Raw genomic sequence first — 13,913 nt, 5'->3', positions numbered from 1 at the left:
GGTTTGACTTTGCAATGTGTTGGTCCATGCTCTTCTATTACTGCAAGTCTCTTATGAGGCATGTTGCACTTATGATTTTCCCTAACTCGAAGTCTTATTTATTACATTATTTTACACATTCCTAAACACAAAATGATAAATATATTACCTTTCCTCTCACTATACTAGTGTCCCCTATATATTTTCCCCTCTTCATATTTGACAGCTGGTACAGATGCCTTTAACTATTGTCTACCACCCATCACATTGATCTTATATATGCCTTTCAGAAAAGTGTCTTCTTTCTGTACCCATTTTACACTGTAACTGGAGGCGATCACATGTCATTTTTCATTGATTATTCCAGTGCATGGTATACTGCTGTCATTGTCTGTACCAGTTTCTGTAAAACTCAAACATTTTATGGAAGAGAAATAAAGCATGCCTGACCTGGCTTAAAAATACACTGTTGCGGATAACAAGAGGCAACAGTGCTAAAGGGGCCTGTGTTATGCCTCGTTCACACAGGCATACAGAAGAGTACACCTGCACAAGGGCTGTGTTTCCACACATGGGGAAGCACAGGTGTTCCATGCATCCCCCTGCAGGCAGTCCTACTGATATCTAGTCATATCCGCAATGGACACAGCCGCTGCTCTGAATCTGACATCTGTGTGGGTGCATGTCCCTGAACGCACACAGTGTGTATGTGCAAATCCCCCTGCTGCTACCACCTAAGTCTTACAGCGGTGGCGGTACAATGTTAAGCCTCCATTTGCACCTGAGCATTTTTTAGCTTGAAGCTACAGGCCAAAACCCATGCTTTTAAAATTGTCCCTGTTCAAATTTAAGCATTCAGGACCTCAAGCTCAAAAAACTGCATGAGCTACGAGTGAAACAGAATGGGGCGTTTTTTTGGACGTACTGACTTTAAATGGGAACATGTGTGGAAAAAAAAAAAAAAAAATCACATTACTCACGTTTCATGTGCTCCCATGAAAGGCCAAAAAACACACAATCCTGCCCCATAGAAGCTCCTGTATGGCACATTACATGTAAAAACCTAACCCTGTCTTCTGTAGCTGCTTTTAATGTGAAGTTATTCATTCTCAAAGATCACAACAAAGACTCTGAAATTTGATTTCAGGGGCAGTTCATACCCCTGCGGTGCAGTGAAGTTTTGACAACACATTCATTTGAATGGGCTGCAAAACACGCTGGACGGTGGGAAAAAAATAGTGCAAGCACTATTTTTTCAGAGCATGCCTCACTAAATTGTATGGTACTGCGGCACCAAGCAATTTGGTGGCAGCAAATGCGCTGCATTTGCAAGATACGTTTGGGGTGCCATTAGCATTTCAATGGTACCCGCATGTCTTTCGCAAGGGCAGCATGTTCACCTGCAGTGCAGGAAATGTGCCTTTACCAGACCACACTTTGGTGCAAACAGGCCTTCAGTCAGTTCCAACAGTTTGGAAACTTCTGCTGTATGTTTACATTAGAAGGCTAAAAGACTGCCAAGATCTGTCCTCAGAAAAAAAAAAAAAAGCTATTACTTGAGTCTGTGATGCAAATTTTTGAAAAAAAAAAAAAAAAAAAAAAATCTCTACAGAAATGAATATTGGCTAACTTTAAAGAACCTTTCCCCCTGGTTCACACCTGAGTGATTTGAAGATCTTCTAAAAAGCATCTCAACGCAAGGCTTCCCATTGTATTCTTATGCCCCATACACACGGTCGGACTTTGTTCGGACATTCCGACAACAAAATCCTAGGATTTTTTCCAACGGATGTTGGCTCAAACTTGTCTTGCATACACACGGTCGCACATAGTTGTCGGAAAATCCGATCATTCTGAACGCGGTGACGTAAAACACGTACGTCGGGACTATAAACGGGGCAGTGGCCAATAGCTTTCATCTCTTTATTTATTCTGAGCATGCGTGGCACTTTGTCCGTCGGATTTGTGTACACACAATCGGAATTTCCGACAACGGATTTTGTTGTCGGAAAATTTTATATCCTGCTCTCAAACTTTGTGTGTTGGAAAATCCGATGGAAAATGTGTGATGGAGCCTACACACGGTCGGAATTTCTGACAACAAGGTCCTATCACACATTTTCCGTCGGAAAATCCGACCGTGTGTACGGGGCATAAGGCTCCTGTTCACATCTAAAGTGGGGTACACAGTATAAGAAAATCGTGTGAACATTTGTCCGATTTTTCTCGATGTTTCACAGCAAATCGGAACCAATGAAAGAAAATTCATACGAAAATGCTTACGAATATTTTCGTACGACAAAGGCTTTTTTTGTTTGTTTCTGCTCATGCGCAGTCTTTCCTTTCTGATTTTTCTTGTACGAAAACGGTACGCATTAAAAGAAAATCGTTTGTTCTGTTCCCGTACGAGAAAATTTTTCAAGTTTGTCCGTCCAGGAATTTTTGTATGAAAATTCGGAATCGGCTGTCGAAAGTTGTGTACACGCTATACGAAAACCGAATGAAAATTCTTTGGACGAAAATGATCGCCCAATTTTCTTATAGTGTGTACATTTTTTTTATTAAAAAAAAAAAAAAAAAAAAATTCATACAAACATACAGTTCATTAATAAAAACATATTTACACAAAAATAAACCACAACTAAACAAAAACAAGCATGCTTACATCTGCAAGTAAAGAAAACCGTTTCCTGACAAGATAACATAGAAAGAAACATATTTTAATGACAACTACAAACCCCGAACCTCAACTTAAACACAATCCAGGCTAAGAAACATTTTGAGATTTTATCGCCATCAGGATGCGATTCCAAAACCCCCCATTAACCCCTCCCCCCACATCATTCACCTTGCATTCTGTACCAGCCACCTTCATGCCTTTGTCACCTTCCCCTCCACCATCATCCAATCCATACCTCACTCCATCCGCACTTCTGCTACGCCGAGGAGGGGTTGGCACCACCATACACTCTGGTCCAGCACCTGTCTTCGCTACACTAGGAGAAACAATATGTGCAGACACAGACTTGACAACCACACTTTCTGACACTGACTGGGGAACCACAGACTGGGGGGACACTGACACCACAGCTGGCCTCACAGACACAGATTCTGATGGGACAGAGACACTAGGATCCCCTGGTACAACCTCCGCCAACCCAGACTCTTCTCCATCCAGACGGAAAAATTCCTCCACTAACTCTGGCTTATTGTGCAAAGCCTCAGGGCACCGGCTATAAGGGTGACCAACCTTATCACATAGGTTACATTTAATGATGTTACAGTCCCTTGCCAGATGCCCCAGTTCCTGACACAGAGAATACTTCTGTTCTGGACATTTAGAGGGGAAATGCCCCTTGACTCCACTTTTACGGCACAGCTTAGGTTGACCAGGGTAGAAGCCAGTAATCCTATCTCTACCAATAAAAGGCAGAGGAGGGCAAATGCTGGACCACATTCCCACACACACTCAACCTCATTGACACTGACTTTTTATAGTGTGTATGAGCCTTAAGTGTTGTATCACCTAAAGTTTGTTGCTTGAAAACATATATGGGCTTCTTTGGGTCTCCTTCTTTGCCTCTCCTTCTAGTAACTAGTTTTCCATTGGCTAAAACAAAAAACGCTTATGCCTTAAAAACACATGCATTAGAGAAGCTGAAGGTGATGAGGAAGCTCAGGCATGAATCTAGCTTTAATGTCTGTTTAGAATATATAAAATATATAAATTAGTGTGCATGATTTGGCCACAAGTTCACTTTAGGCCTCTTGCACACTGATGCCGAAAAATGAAGCGTTTTTAGGCATACAGTGTTTTTTTAACCACTTCAGCCCCGGACCATTTGGCTGCCAAAAGACCAGAGCGTTTTTTGCAATTCGGCACTGCGTCGCTTTAACTGACAATTGCGCGGTCCTGCGATGTGGCTCCCAAACAAAATTGACGTTCTTTTTTTCCCCACAAATAGAGCTTTCTTTTGGTGGTATTTGATCACCTCTGCGGTTTATATTTTTTGCGCTATAAACAAAAAAAGAGCGTCAATTTTGAAAAAGAACGCAATATTTTTTACTTTTTGCTATAATAAATATCCCCAAAAATTATATAAAAACACATTCTTTTTCCTCAGTTTAGGCCGATACGTATTCTTCTACATATTTTTGGTTAAAAAAAAAAAATACAATAAGCGTTAATTGATTGGTTTGCGCAAAAATTATAGCATCTACAAAATAGGGGACAGTTTTTTTTACTAGTAATGGCGGCGATCAGCGATTTTTATTGTGACTGCGAAATTATGGCGAACCGATCGGACACTTTTGGAGCTATTTTGGGACCATTCACATTTATACAGCGATCAGTGCGATTAAAAATGCACAGATTACTGTGTAAATGTGACTGGCAGTAAAGGCCTTAAAGGGTTAACCACTAGGGGGCACTGCAGGGGTTAAGTGTGTCCTAGGGAGTGATTCTAACTGTGGGGGGGCTTGGGCTACGTGTGACATGACACTGATCACCGCTCCCGATCACAGGGAGCGGTGATCAGTGTCACTAGGCAGAACAGGGAAATGCTTGTTTACATCTGCATTTCCCCGTTCTTCCTCTCCGTGAGACGATCGCGGGTATCGGACATCGAGTCCGCTGGACCCACGATCACACTCACAAAGCTCGTACCCACAATGCCGCATCTTAAAGGGCAATGTACAGGTACATTAATATGCCTCTACGTGCCCTTCTGCCAACATATATCGGCGTGAGCCGGTCGGCAAGGGGTTAACTAATGTTAATGCAGATCATTGTTCTCAATGTGCCTGTACATACAGGCACGTAAATATGCCATGCGTATAGACCAGTAAAGTAAAAAAAAATAAAAAATAAAAAAAAATAGTCTGTGTAGCCACAGATGCACATATGTTGTTCATCTTAACCACTTAAGGACATAGCCGCTTTCTGAGATTTGTTGTTTACAAGTTAAAAACAGGTTTTTTTTTTTGCTAGAAAATTACTTAAAACCCCCAAACATTATACATTTTTTTTCTAACACCCTAGAGAATAAAATGGCGGTCGTTGCAATACTGTGTCACACCGTATTTGCGCAGCGTTCTTACAAGTGCACTTTTTTTGAAAAAATACACTTTTTTTAATTAAAAAAAATAATTTTTTAAATTAAATTAAAAAAAACAATTTTTTTTTATATTGTGAAAGATAATGTTACGCAGAGTAAAGTGATACCTCGCTTCAAAATTGTGCCCGCTTGTAGAACGATGACAAACTTTTACCCTTAAAAATATCCATAGGCGATGTTTAAAAAAATTCTACAGGTTGCATGTTTTGAGTTACAGAGGAGGTCTAGGGCTAGAATTATTGCTCTCGTTCTACAGATCGCGACGATACCTCACGTGTGGTTTGAACACCGTTTTAATATGCTGGCGCTACTCACGTGTGCGTTCGCTTCTGCACACAAGCTTGGCGGGACGGGGTGCAGAGACCACTATTATCGGAAACCGGACCACCGGCAGAACAAAAGGATAGCGGGGTTATGGCAGCTAGCTGCTACCATAACAATGATATCCCTCTTCAAGGATGTATATCAGCGTGCCACAGTCCGGAAGTGGTTAAGACACTAGAATTGCATTCTAGGAGCTAGAATTTATTTTATGCATGTAGGCACAAATGCGTGCATTAATAAAAGTAGAAAATTTCGGCTAGGAATACATCAGTACTGTGTGCATGTACCCTAAATGATTTGCAATTCTGTTCAGCCACTATTGAGATTTTTTTATCCTGCTGGATAGCCTTACTAGGTACTTGACCTAATTTTTCTCCACTGCAGTTAGAAGCAATATGGCCTGGTCAGCAACTTGCTCAGACCTGTTGATTGAAGAGTAAAGAAGCTGCAGCTCAGATATGAGAATAAAACTTTCTATTTGTGAACTACTACCTGCTTTTATTAGCAAAGTTCCATAAAACTGACAGCAGTGTGTAATGCTGTATATCTTGATTGGCTTACAGTGCTGTCTCTTCACCTCCTTTAATGAATGCTGATGTGCAGGTAATTACAGGAGGCCAACCTAAAGAAATGATGCACCATTCCATATGTCTGTTCTCCAGCTACTAGTTTTCATGGCAAGCATAAATGATAAGTCCGTTTTTATTTAAGGCACTTTGAAAATTACAGTGTACTGATATTTTGAGAGGTTTTTACAACCGGCTATGTAAAATTTAAAAAAAAGTCACGTATAAAATCATTTTTTTTTTTTTTTAAGGTCTTGCAATGGATTTAAACTGCAACTATCACAAAGAAAAAAGTTCTGTAGGATTGTGAGATGTCAGACTTACTATAGGCTCTGATACTTGAGGCACAATGCTCCATTGAATTCTCCATCCCCTAAGTACAAAAAGGCAGACAAAGACAAAGCATGAGAAAAAAAAAAAAAAAAAAAAAAAAAAAGACAAATGGATACTATACTGTATATTAAAATAACATAGAACCTGCAAGCAAAATGAGGGACACAACATTACAGTAGGTGCCAAGTAACACTAAACTAAAGACAGAATTAACATGGTCATACAAAAGCTGAATACCGATTTTGAGATTTAAGATTTTTGGTTCAATCAGTCAGGCTGCATTCACACCTGAGTATCACGTTTTTGAGAGTTTTTTTTTTTTTTCAGGCTTTTTTGAGCTTTTTTGAGCTTTGGCAGGTTTTTTTATCCAATAGAGAAAAATACCATTTGTTTTTTCAGGTGCAATCACACCTGAGTATCACGTTTTTGAGAGTTTTGGCAGGTTTTTTTAGCCTATAGAGAAAAATACCATTTGTTTCATCATTTGTTGCTATGTTTTCCAGCTTTTTGTAAAGGGTTAGGGGCCAATTTATTTTATTGACCCATTTATTTTGTTAGGTTAGGGGTTAATATTAGGGTTAGGATTGGTGTTAGGGATGAGGATTAAGGTTAGAATTAGGGGTTAAAATTAGGGTTAGATGATAGGGTTAAGTGTTATTATAATGAATAGGGTAAATTTATAATATTTATTTTGCATTTATTTAGAATTTATGATTATTCAAGTATTTTATTATTATTTCTTTTTATTTAACTACTGCATTTGAGCAGAAAAACACTCAAACGTGTGAATCAAGGGTTTCCATGCATTTCTATGGAACAAAAAAACGCTTCAAAAACATACCAGTCTGACCAATTTGAGCTAAAAAAAAGCTCCAGAACTTTGAGCTTCAGTAATATGGCTTCAGGCGACATGTAGTGGGAGATGTGAACCATCTCCATAGAGAATAATAGATTTCTTTTTTCTCCTCCAGCGTTTGAGCTTCAAGCTACAAAATGCTGAGGTGTGAAAGGGGCCTCAGTAGGCTGATGGAAAAAACAGATGGATTCCCCCATCCTCACAAGCAAGGTGGATGGAGAAATCCTCCCTGCTGTGCCACTGTACTCTGACAGTGGGACTCCTCCACTGTCAGAGTACACTGATCAGCAGATTCAGCCACCGATTAAGAAAAATTTTTGAACATTCCTGGTTCTACAGAAGGCGAATATTACATTGTTTTTTGTCAAGCGGAAACAGCCATAGATAGATCACAATTCGCCCAGTCCCTGCTGACTCGGGCACATTTCAATCCATCTATGGCCAGCTTAAGCCTGGAATTCTTAACCCCATGTGTCCACTTTAAACAATTATTCAAAGGCAGGATCCCTCCCTTATCTAGTTCACAATATGCTAAGAAATGAGATGCAATAAGAACAGTAATGCACTTTATTCATAAAGACATTTGCTCTTTAGTCCAGAGTTTCATGGGTACACCTCAAAGTTTAAGAAATATGATCAGCTAAGGCCAGCTTCACACTGAGGCATTTCAGATTCACATTTCACATTCATTGCAGTATGACTTTTCACACTGGGGCGGTGCGCTTGCAGGACGTTAGGAAAAGTCCTGAAAGCAGCATCTTTGGGGTGGTGTGAGAGCATTGTATACAGCGCTCCCAAAATGCCCTCCCCATCAAAATGAATGGGCAGCGCTTCCAAAGCGCCACAACATGGGCAATTAATCCTTTCTTTGGCTAGAGCCCGAACAGCGCCGGTCAAACAGCGCTAAAGTGCAGCGCTTTAGCGCCAACGTGGCCATAGCTTAGCTCGGATGATTTACAATAAATGTTATTGTAAATCATCCGATAAAAGAAACAGTAAACTAAGCTACTCCTATAGAAAGCAGCTAGAGCTGCAATTTTTAAATATACAAGCAAACACTACTAAAGTAATATTAAACCGGAGATACTGGGATTTAGGTTTATAACTGCCACTCAGTAAAGCTAATAGACATCAGACAGTTGGATATGTAGGTGCTCTAGGACCTTTCAAGTGTGTAAGAGTGTGTGTGGGCGACCAGAAGGGTCCTTTTCTTACATTACCAGTGTTTCTTTAGCCAATACCACCGTCTCACTATCTCCACCCAGAAATAGCACTCTCTACAAGTTAGCTAAGCTCTAGGAGCTTTCGTGGACTTCTGCTTCCCACTGAACATAAAAGCCTGCAGAGCTAGTGAATAATAATTTTAAAGGAAGAACAATCTAATGAAACCAGAAATGACTTATTTGGCAATATGACTCTATGTAAGCAAACTTGATTAGTTTTGCTATGTGTGACCATCCTTTGAACATATATAGTTTACTGAATAGGTCAGAAAATATGAAAACTTGATCTGCAGGAAAATACGTAGCACTTGCTGACCAGTTCATTGGCTGCTTTGGTGATGCTACTGTCAATTACCCAAAGGGCAGCCTGTAGTGTACACCAAACCCCTGCCATAAAGGCATGCACCAGCCACCTGAGGGTACCAACAATATTTTTAGATTAAAAAGCATGTGCAGAAAAGCAGCCAAACCAATAACCTGGTTGCAGCAAAAAGGTTTCCATATTTGACTGGGGCATGCACCGGCAAGCTAGTAAAGTAACAACTTCACACAAAATTAAAAGGATAAGTTCACCTTTAAAAAAAATAAAAATAAATGGACATTTTATTCGCAGGTTAATAAAAAATGTGCATTATTTTTTTCTTTAGGAGCCGGTAAAGCATTTCACTTGCAAATCAGCAGACCACGGATGCAAAGTCAGATTGCATTCTGTCAGTACAGCTTTTTGCTCATACGTCCGGGAAGATCAATGAACTATAAAAGAGTGCTCACCAGCACCCTCGCAGTTCATTGAGAAATTCAAGCTGTCTACTGCAATAGAAAATGGTACATCTAGTGTGTTCATTCACAGGAAGCCAAATGAATGCATCACGCAGCCATGTGGGTGGAGCCCCATATGGCCACGCCGTATTTGAATTGGGGCAGCGGGTGGGGGGGGGGGGATCCTCTGCTCACTGTCACAACTGGGGAACGGGTTGTGGTGCCAGTAAGTACATTACTAACATGTACCATGTTACACCCCGAATACGGGTGTAACATGTTACTAAAGGTGAACTTATCCTTTAAACCAGGGGTCTCAAAACTTTTTAAACAAAGGGCCAGTTTACAGTTCTTCACACTTTAGGGAGGTTGGACTGTGGTCAGCAGGAGTAAAAAAAATTAAATAGTGCCTGTAGTCAGTAGGAGGAAGAATTGTGCCCTATAATAGCTATTCGTGATAGGAATCATGCCCTATCATTGGTGTCAGTGGAAGGAAGAGTGCTCCATCGTTTGTATCAGTGGAAGGAATACTGCCCAATCATTATTGTAGGTGAAAGAAATGTTTCAACATTTATAGCAGTGGGAGGAATAGCGCTTTATATCTGTGTGAGGAATCCCCAAGGGCCAGATAAGCGCAGGCAAAGGGCTACATCTGGCTCAAGTGTGGCAGTTTGGGGATCACTGCTTTAAACTAAAGTCTCCACACCAAGCCAATGCTATCCTGGAAACTGAGAGAAAACAATGGCTTTTAAATCATTTTCTAAGGGTTTTTTTTGTTTGCGCAAATCAAATTGTGTGCGCATATATATGTTACTTTTATACACGAATAAAGTAGCAATTTCGATTAACAGTTCTTTCAACAAAACTCCCATTATAAAAGTTTTTTTAATACAACTTCATAGTTTTTCAATGTGGGCAGTATGGTGGCAAGCTAAGACAATATTGATGCAGTTTCCGGTTCTATTCAAATAACATGTTCAAATCATAAAAACGCATGAAGTCCTTGACATTCTCATTCTCTGGTTATAAATGCTAAAATAAACCCAGATACGCAATCGTTCATTCACACAAAAGATTATGTACTGAGATGTATCATAGATACAGCCATCGCTCAGCAGAGAATAATAGCTGTCACTAACACCCAGCAGCGCACAATCTTCTGGCTTAGCTTGTAATACGCCAGCTTCAGACTGGAATTCTACTTAAGACGGGGGTTTGTGGTAATCTAACCATGCTTCTTGGGGCTTTCAAGACCATGCAGTGCATGTGCAAAAATTATAATGGTCTTTTCAGAAAGTATCCAGCCCTTACTACTAGATAGATGATGTTCTCTGTATCAGGAACAGAAAAAAAAAATTATATTCGCCTAGAACAAATCTTGCAGTCAGAATCAGCCAATACTGGCCAATGAATCTGTCCTCATCCTACCATTTAAAGACAGGAATTCAAGCAGGGAAAATGTGTCTTGCAACAGATTATCAATTATTCTCTTGAGAACCTAACACTACTAGCAGATGATCTTAAAGTGTTACAAAAGTCAAAAAATGTTCTTAATTAAAATAACAAACATGTTATACTCACCTGCTCTGTGCAATGGTATTTCACAGAGCGGCCTTGATCCAGGGCCGGGACAAGGGGTGGCCAGGAGGGGCGGCTGCCCTGGGCACTGTGGTATTGTGTGAGGTGCAGGGGGCACCACAAGGAGATTTGGGGGCAGGGGGTGGTTGTATTGAGAGGAGGGATGGGGGATGAGGATTTGTGCTAGGAGGGGGGGCATTTGTGCTAGAAGAGGTAATATGGTGGGGGAGAGGGGGATTTTTTTTTTTTTTGGGAAGTGGCTTTGTCCTAGTAGGGGGGATTTTTGATGACACACCCATACATCTTGGGGAGGGGGGGGATGCAATTTGGCATGCTCTCCCTGGGCTCTAGATGATCTTGTCCTGGCACTGCCTTGATCCTCTCCTCTTCTCGGGTCCCCCAGCAGTGATACTGGCTCCCCTTCTTTGTGCATCCCCTCAGCAAGCCACTTACTATGGAAGCACGAAGTGTCTGCGCGCTCCCAAGTTGTGTGACTATGGAGCCGCGCTCAATAGACTTACACAGCAGGACTTAGCCCCACCCTCACTGCATTTGATTGACAGCCAAATGGCTCCTGCTGCTGCTCCAATGCTGTGTGAAGAGGAAGGGAGGGGAGAAGAGATGAACCCTGCACTGGATCTAATCTCCCCTCTCTTTCCCTTCACACAGGGAAGGCGGAGGCAAAGCAGTAGAAAATGTTTACTTAAATGCAAGGAATGCATTAAAGTAAAACACATTTTTAGCTTTGGTATCACTTTAATATCCTGTTTTTTTGTTTTTTTTTTGGGGGGGGGGGGGGTATTTTTCTTAATGCTAACCTATCATGACAAAATTATGGTGGCTGTCACAGCTGACCCCCCTTTTAAAAACCCTGGATGCCAATGGCTTTAGTCCCAGGTTCACACTAGTGTGGTAAACCCTGCGATTTAGTGCCAGTTCCCACATCGCACACTGGTTCACACTGACATCAAATGGCATGATACTAGCAGGGTAAATATGGGGTTAGGAATTCTGCCAAGAAGACGTACTAGCTCCAAAAGAATGTGAAAAAAAAAAAAAGAAAGAATGTTGGAGAAAACTTCTCACAATTTTCAATGATGAAGGGCATACATACTGCAATCAGCACAAGCTTGCAGTCCTCCATGGGTTTACCAGACATTATGGCAGACTTGCCAAGCATCTATCATTAGGGAGCAAAGTCTCCATATTTATTCAATGCACTTGCTAACAGAAAATAAAATTGCAGATGAATGAAAGACTGGTGAATCAGTAGCAGATTCTGCAACACACCACAACAGAAGACAGCTGAAGCAAGGAAGCCCAATTCTGATGACAATTTCTATTTCAATAACATTTTGAGTAAATCACAGCATATAAATAGCAGCAGCAGTAAAAATGCACAAAAATAATAAATCTGAAAATAACTGATGGTAGCAATGGAAGTCATTTCTACACAAATCCCAGGATCATTGTTTACTGTGTAAATGTGTTTCGTATACTGGCCGATACATGGCTCATTTGCTGAGGAGAAAACTGAGGCATATCTCTGAGCAATCCACTCATGATACTACTAGAGCCATCTGCAATGTGATCTCCCTTCTCTGCCAGAATACCCTGCCCTCATAGCTTTATGTGGCTGGCATGCTGCTTCTCTTTCAGTACTCAGTGACTAAGCCTTTCCAATAGGATAAAAGACTTCAGGCTAATTTATATTTTATATGCCAAGCCTGTAACTGAATGCCTGTAAATGAATGTTTATAAGCAGGATCAGGGAGCTGTTTTTTTTTTTTTGAAGGTACATACTCCCAAAGCTCACAACTTGACAGGTCAGTGATTCAGAACAAGTATGAGCATGTCATGTATTTAAGTTACACAAAATGATGACTCAGCAGTTCACCAAAAGAAAAAGGAGAATAACTGGCCTGGTGCATGAACCCTCAAAAACCTGCAAAAAATGGCAGCTTTGTTTTTTCTATAAGCAAGTAACCCAAGAAGTTCATATGTGAATCAAAGGCAGCACTAAAAGGTGATATAAATAAACACGGATAGTGATAAGTAGCCCTATGAAGGGCAAGTCCAGCAAAGACTTTAATAATCCTAAAGAGTGTTCATTCTTGTCAAAAAGGATGACAGGCCTTCACCGCACCACGTGACACCGCTCCCCTTAAATTGATAGTCACAAAGGGTTAGTGCATCATTTCCAACGGGTATGTTTAGATAGGAATTCCACTTACAGGCTCATTGCTGGCTCATTGGCTCCTATATGTCCCTCCTGGCTGTCCTCCTCGTCTTGTTCAAGCTCCAGGTCTGTGCTGTCATCAGGCTGCACTCTGGATTTTTGCTCCTGAGCTTCCTGTAACTTTATCTTGCAAATAAAAAGTGGTGGTTGGTGACCGATAGCTGGCGTTATTAGCTCCTACACACGTTACAAAAAGAGGAGATCTTAAACACAGGACGTAGGAGGCGTCTTTTGTCTCTGCTGGCAACAATCGATTGATTGCACCTGTCGGAAATGATGCACTAACCCCTTGTGACTATCAATAAGGATTTAAGCAAGTGGAGTCGCTGCTTGCTAAATATGCATTTGTACACTAAAGCTGTTTTATCAGATCCATGCGGTGAGTGTTAAATTTGAGGGGAGCAGTATCACATGGTGCGGTGAAGGCCTGTCATCCTTTCTGACAAGAATGAACATGCTTTAGGATTAGTAGCCTCCCTGACGGTATTCCCGAGTGTGGCTCGGGGTTAAATTTCAGTCCCATTAGCGGTAACCCCGAGCCACACTCGGGATTACATTGCAAGATCCTGGTGCGGCGTTACTTACCTTGTCCCCAGGATCCTGCAATGTCCCCCGCTGTGTCTGCGGGCTCTGTCCTCCTCCGAAGCCTCTCCGTGCCAGGCTCCGTTCCCTGCGAGCGGCGTGATGCACGGGGGCGGAGCCTGGCGGCAAATTCAAAAAAAGTAAAAATCATAACACATACAGTACTGTAATCTTACAGATTACAGTACTGTATGAAATTATTTCACATCCCTTTTGTCCCCAGTGCTTTGTCCAATGCCCTGCATGCAGTTTTATATGATATATACTGTTCTTTCTGCCTGGAAACTGGAGATTGCCCATAGCAACCAAAAAGTGTCCCTTTATGTCAAAAGTGGCTTTAGATCAGCTAGAAAACAG

General features: G+C 41.2%; 1 protein-coding gene across 2 annotated transcripts in view; it reads right to left on the bottom strand.

The window, feature by feature from the left end:
• The window catches only part of GRAMD4 (GRAM domain containing 4), a 206,808-nt gene that overhangs the window by 54,370 nt on the left and 138,525 nt on the right, over positions 1–13,913 (bottom strand). For both annotated transcript variants that reach the window (XM_073619708.1, XM_073619709.1), the window contains one exon: positions 6,311–6,359. In XM_073619708.1, coding sequence (XP_073475809.1) covers positions 6,311–6,359 — 49 coding nt within the window. The remainder of the gene's footprint in view (positions 1–6,310; positions 6,360–13,913) is intronic.

The sequence above is a fragment of the Aquarana catesbeiana genome, linkage group LG03 (genome assembly GCF_042186555.1).
Source record: "Aquarana catesbeiana isolate 2022-GZ linkage group LG03, ASM4218655v1, whole genome shotgun sequence".
Classification (NCBI taxonomy): domain Eukaryota; kingdom Metazoa; phylum Chordata; class Amphibia; order Anura; family Ranidae; genus Aquarana; species Aquarana catesbeiana.
Note: the sequence above shows the minus strand (reverse complement) of the source record. Positions and strands in the feature narration are given on the sequence as shown.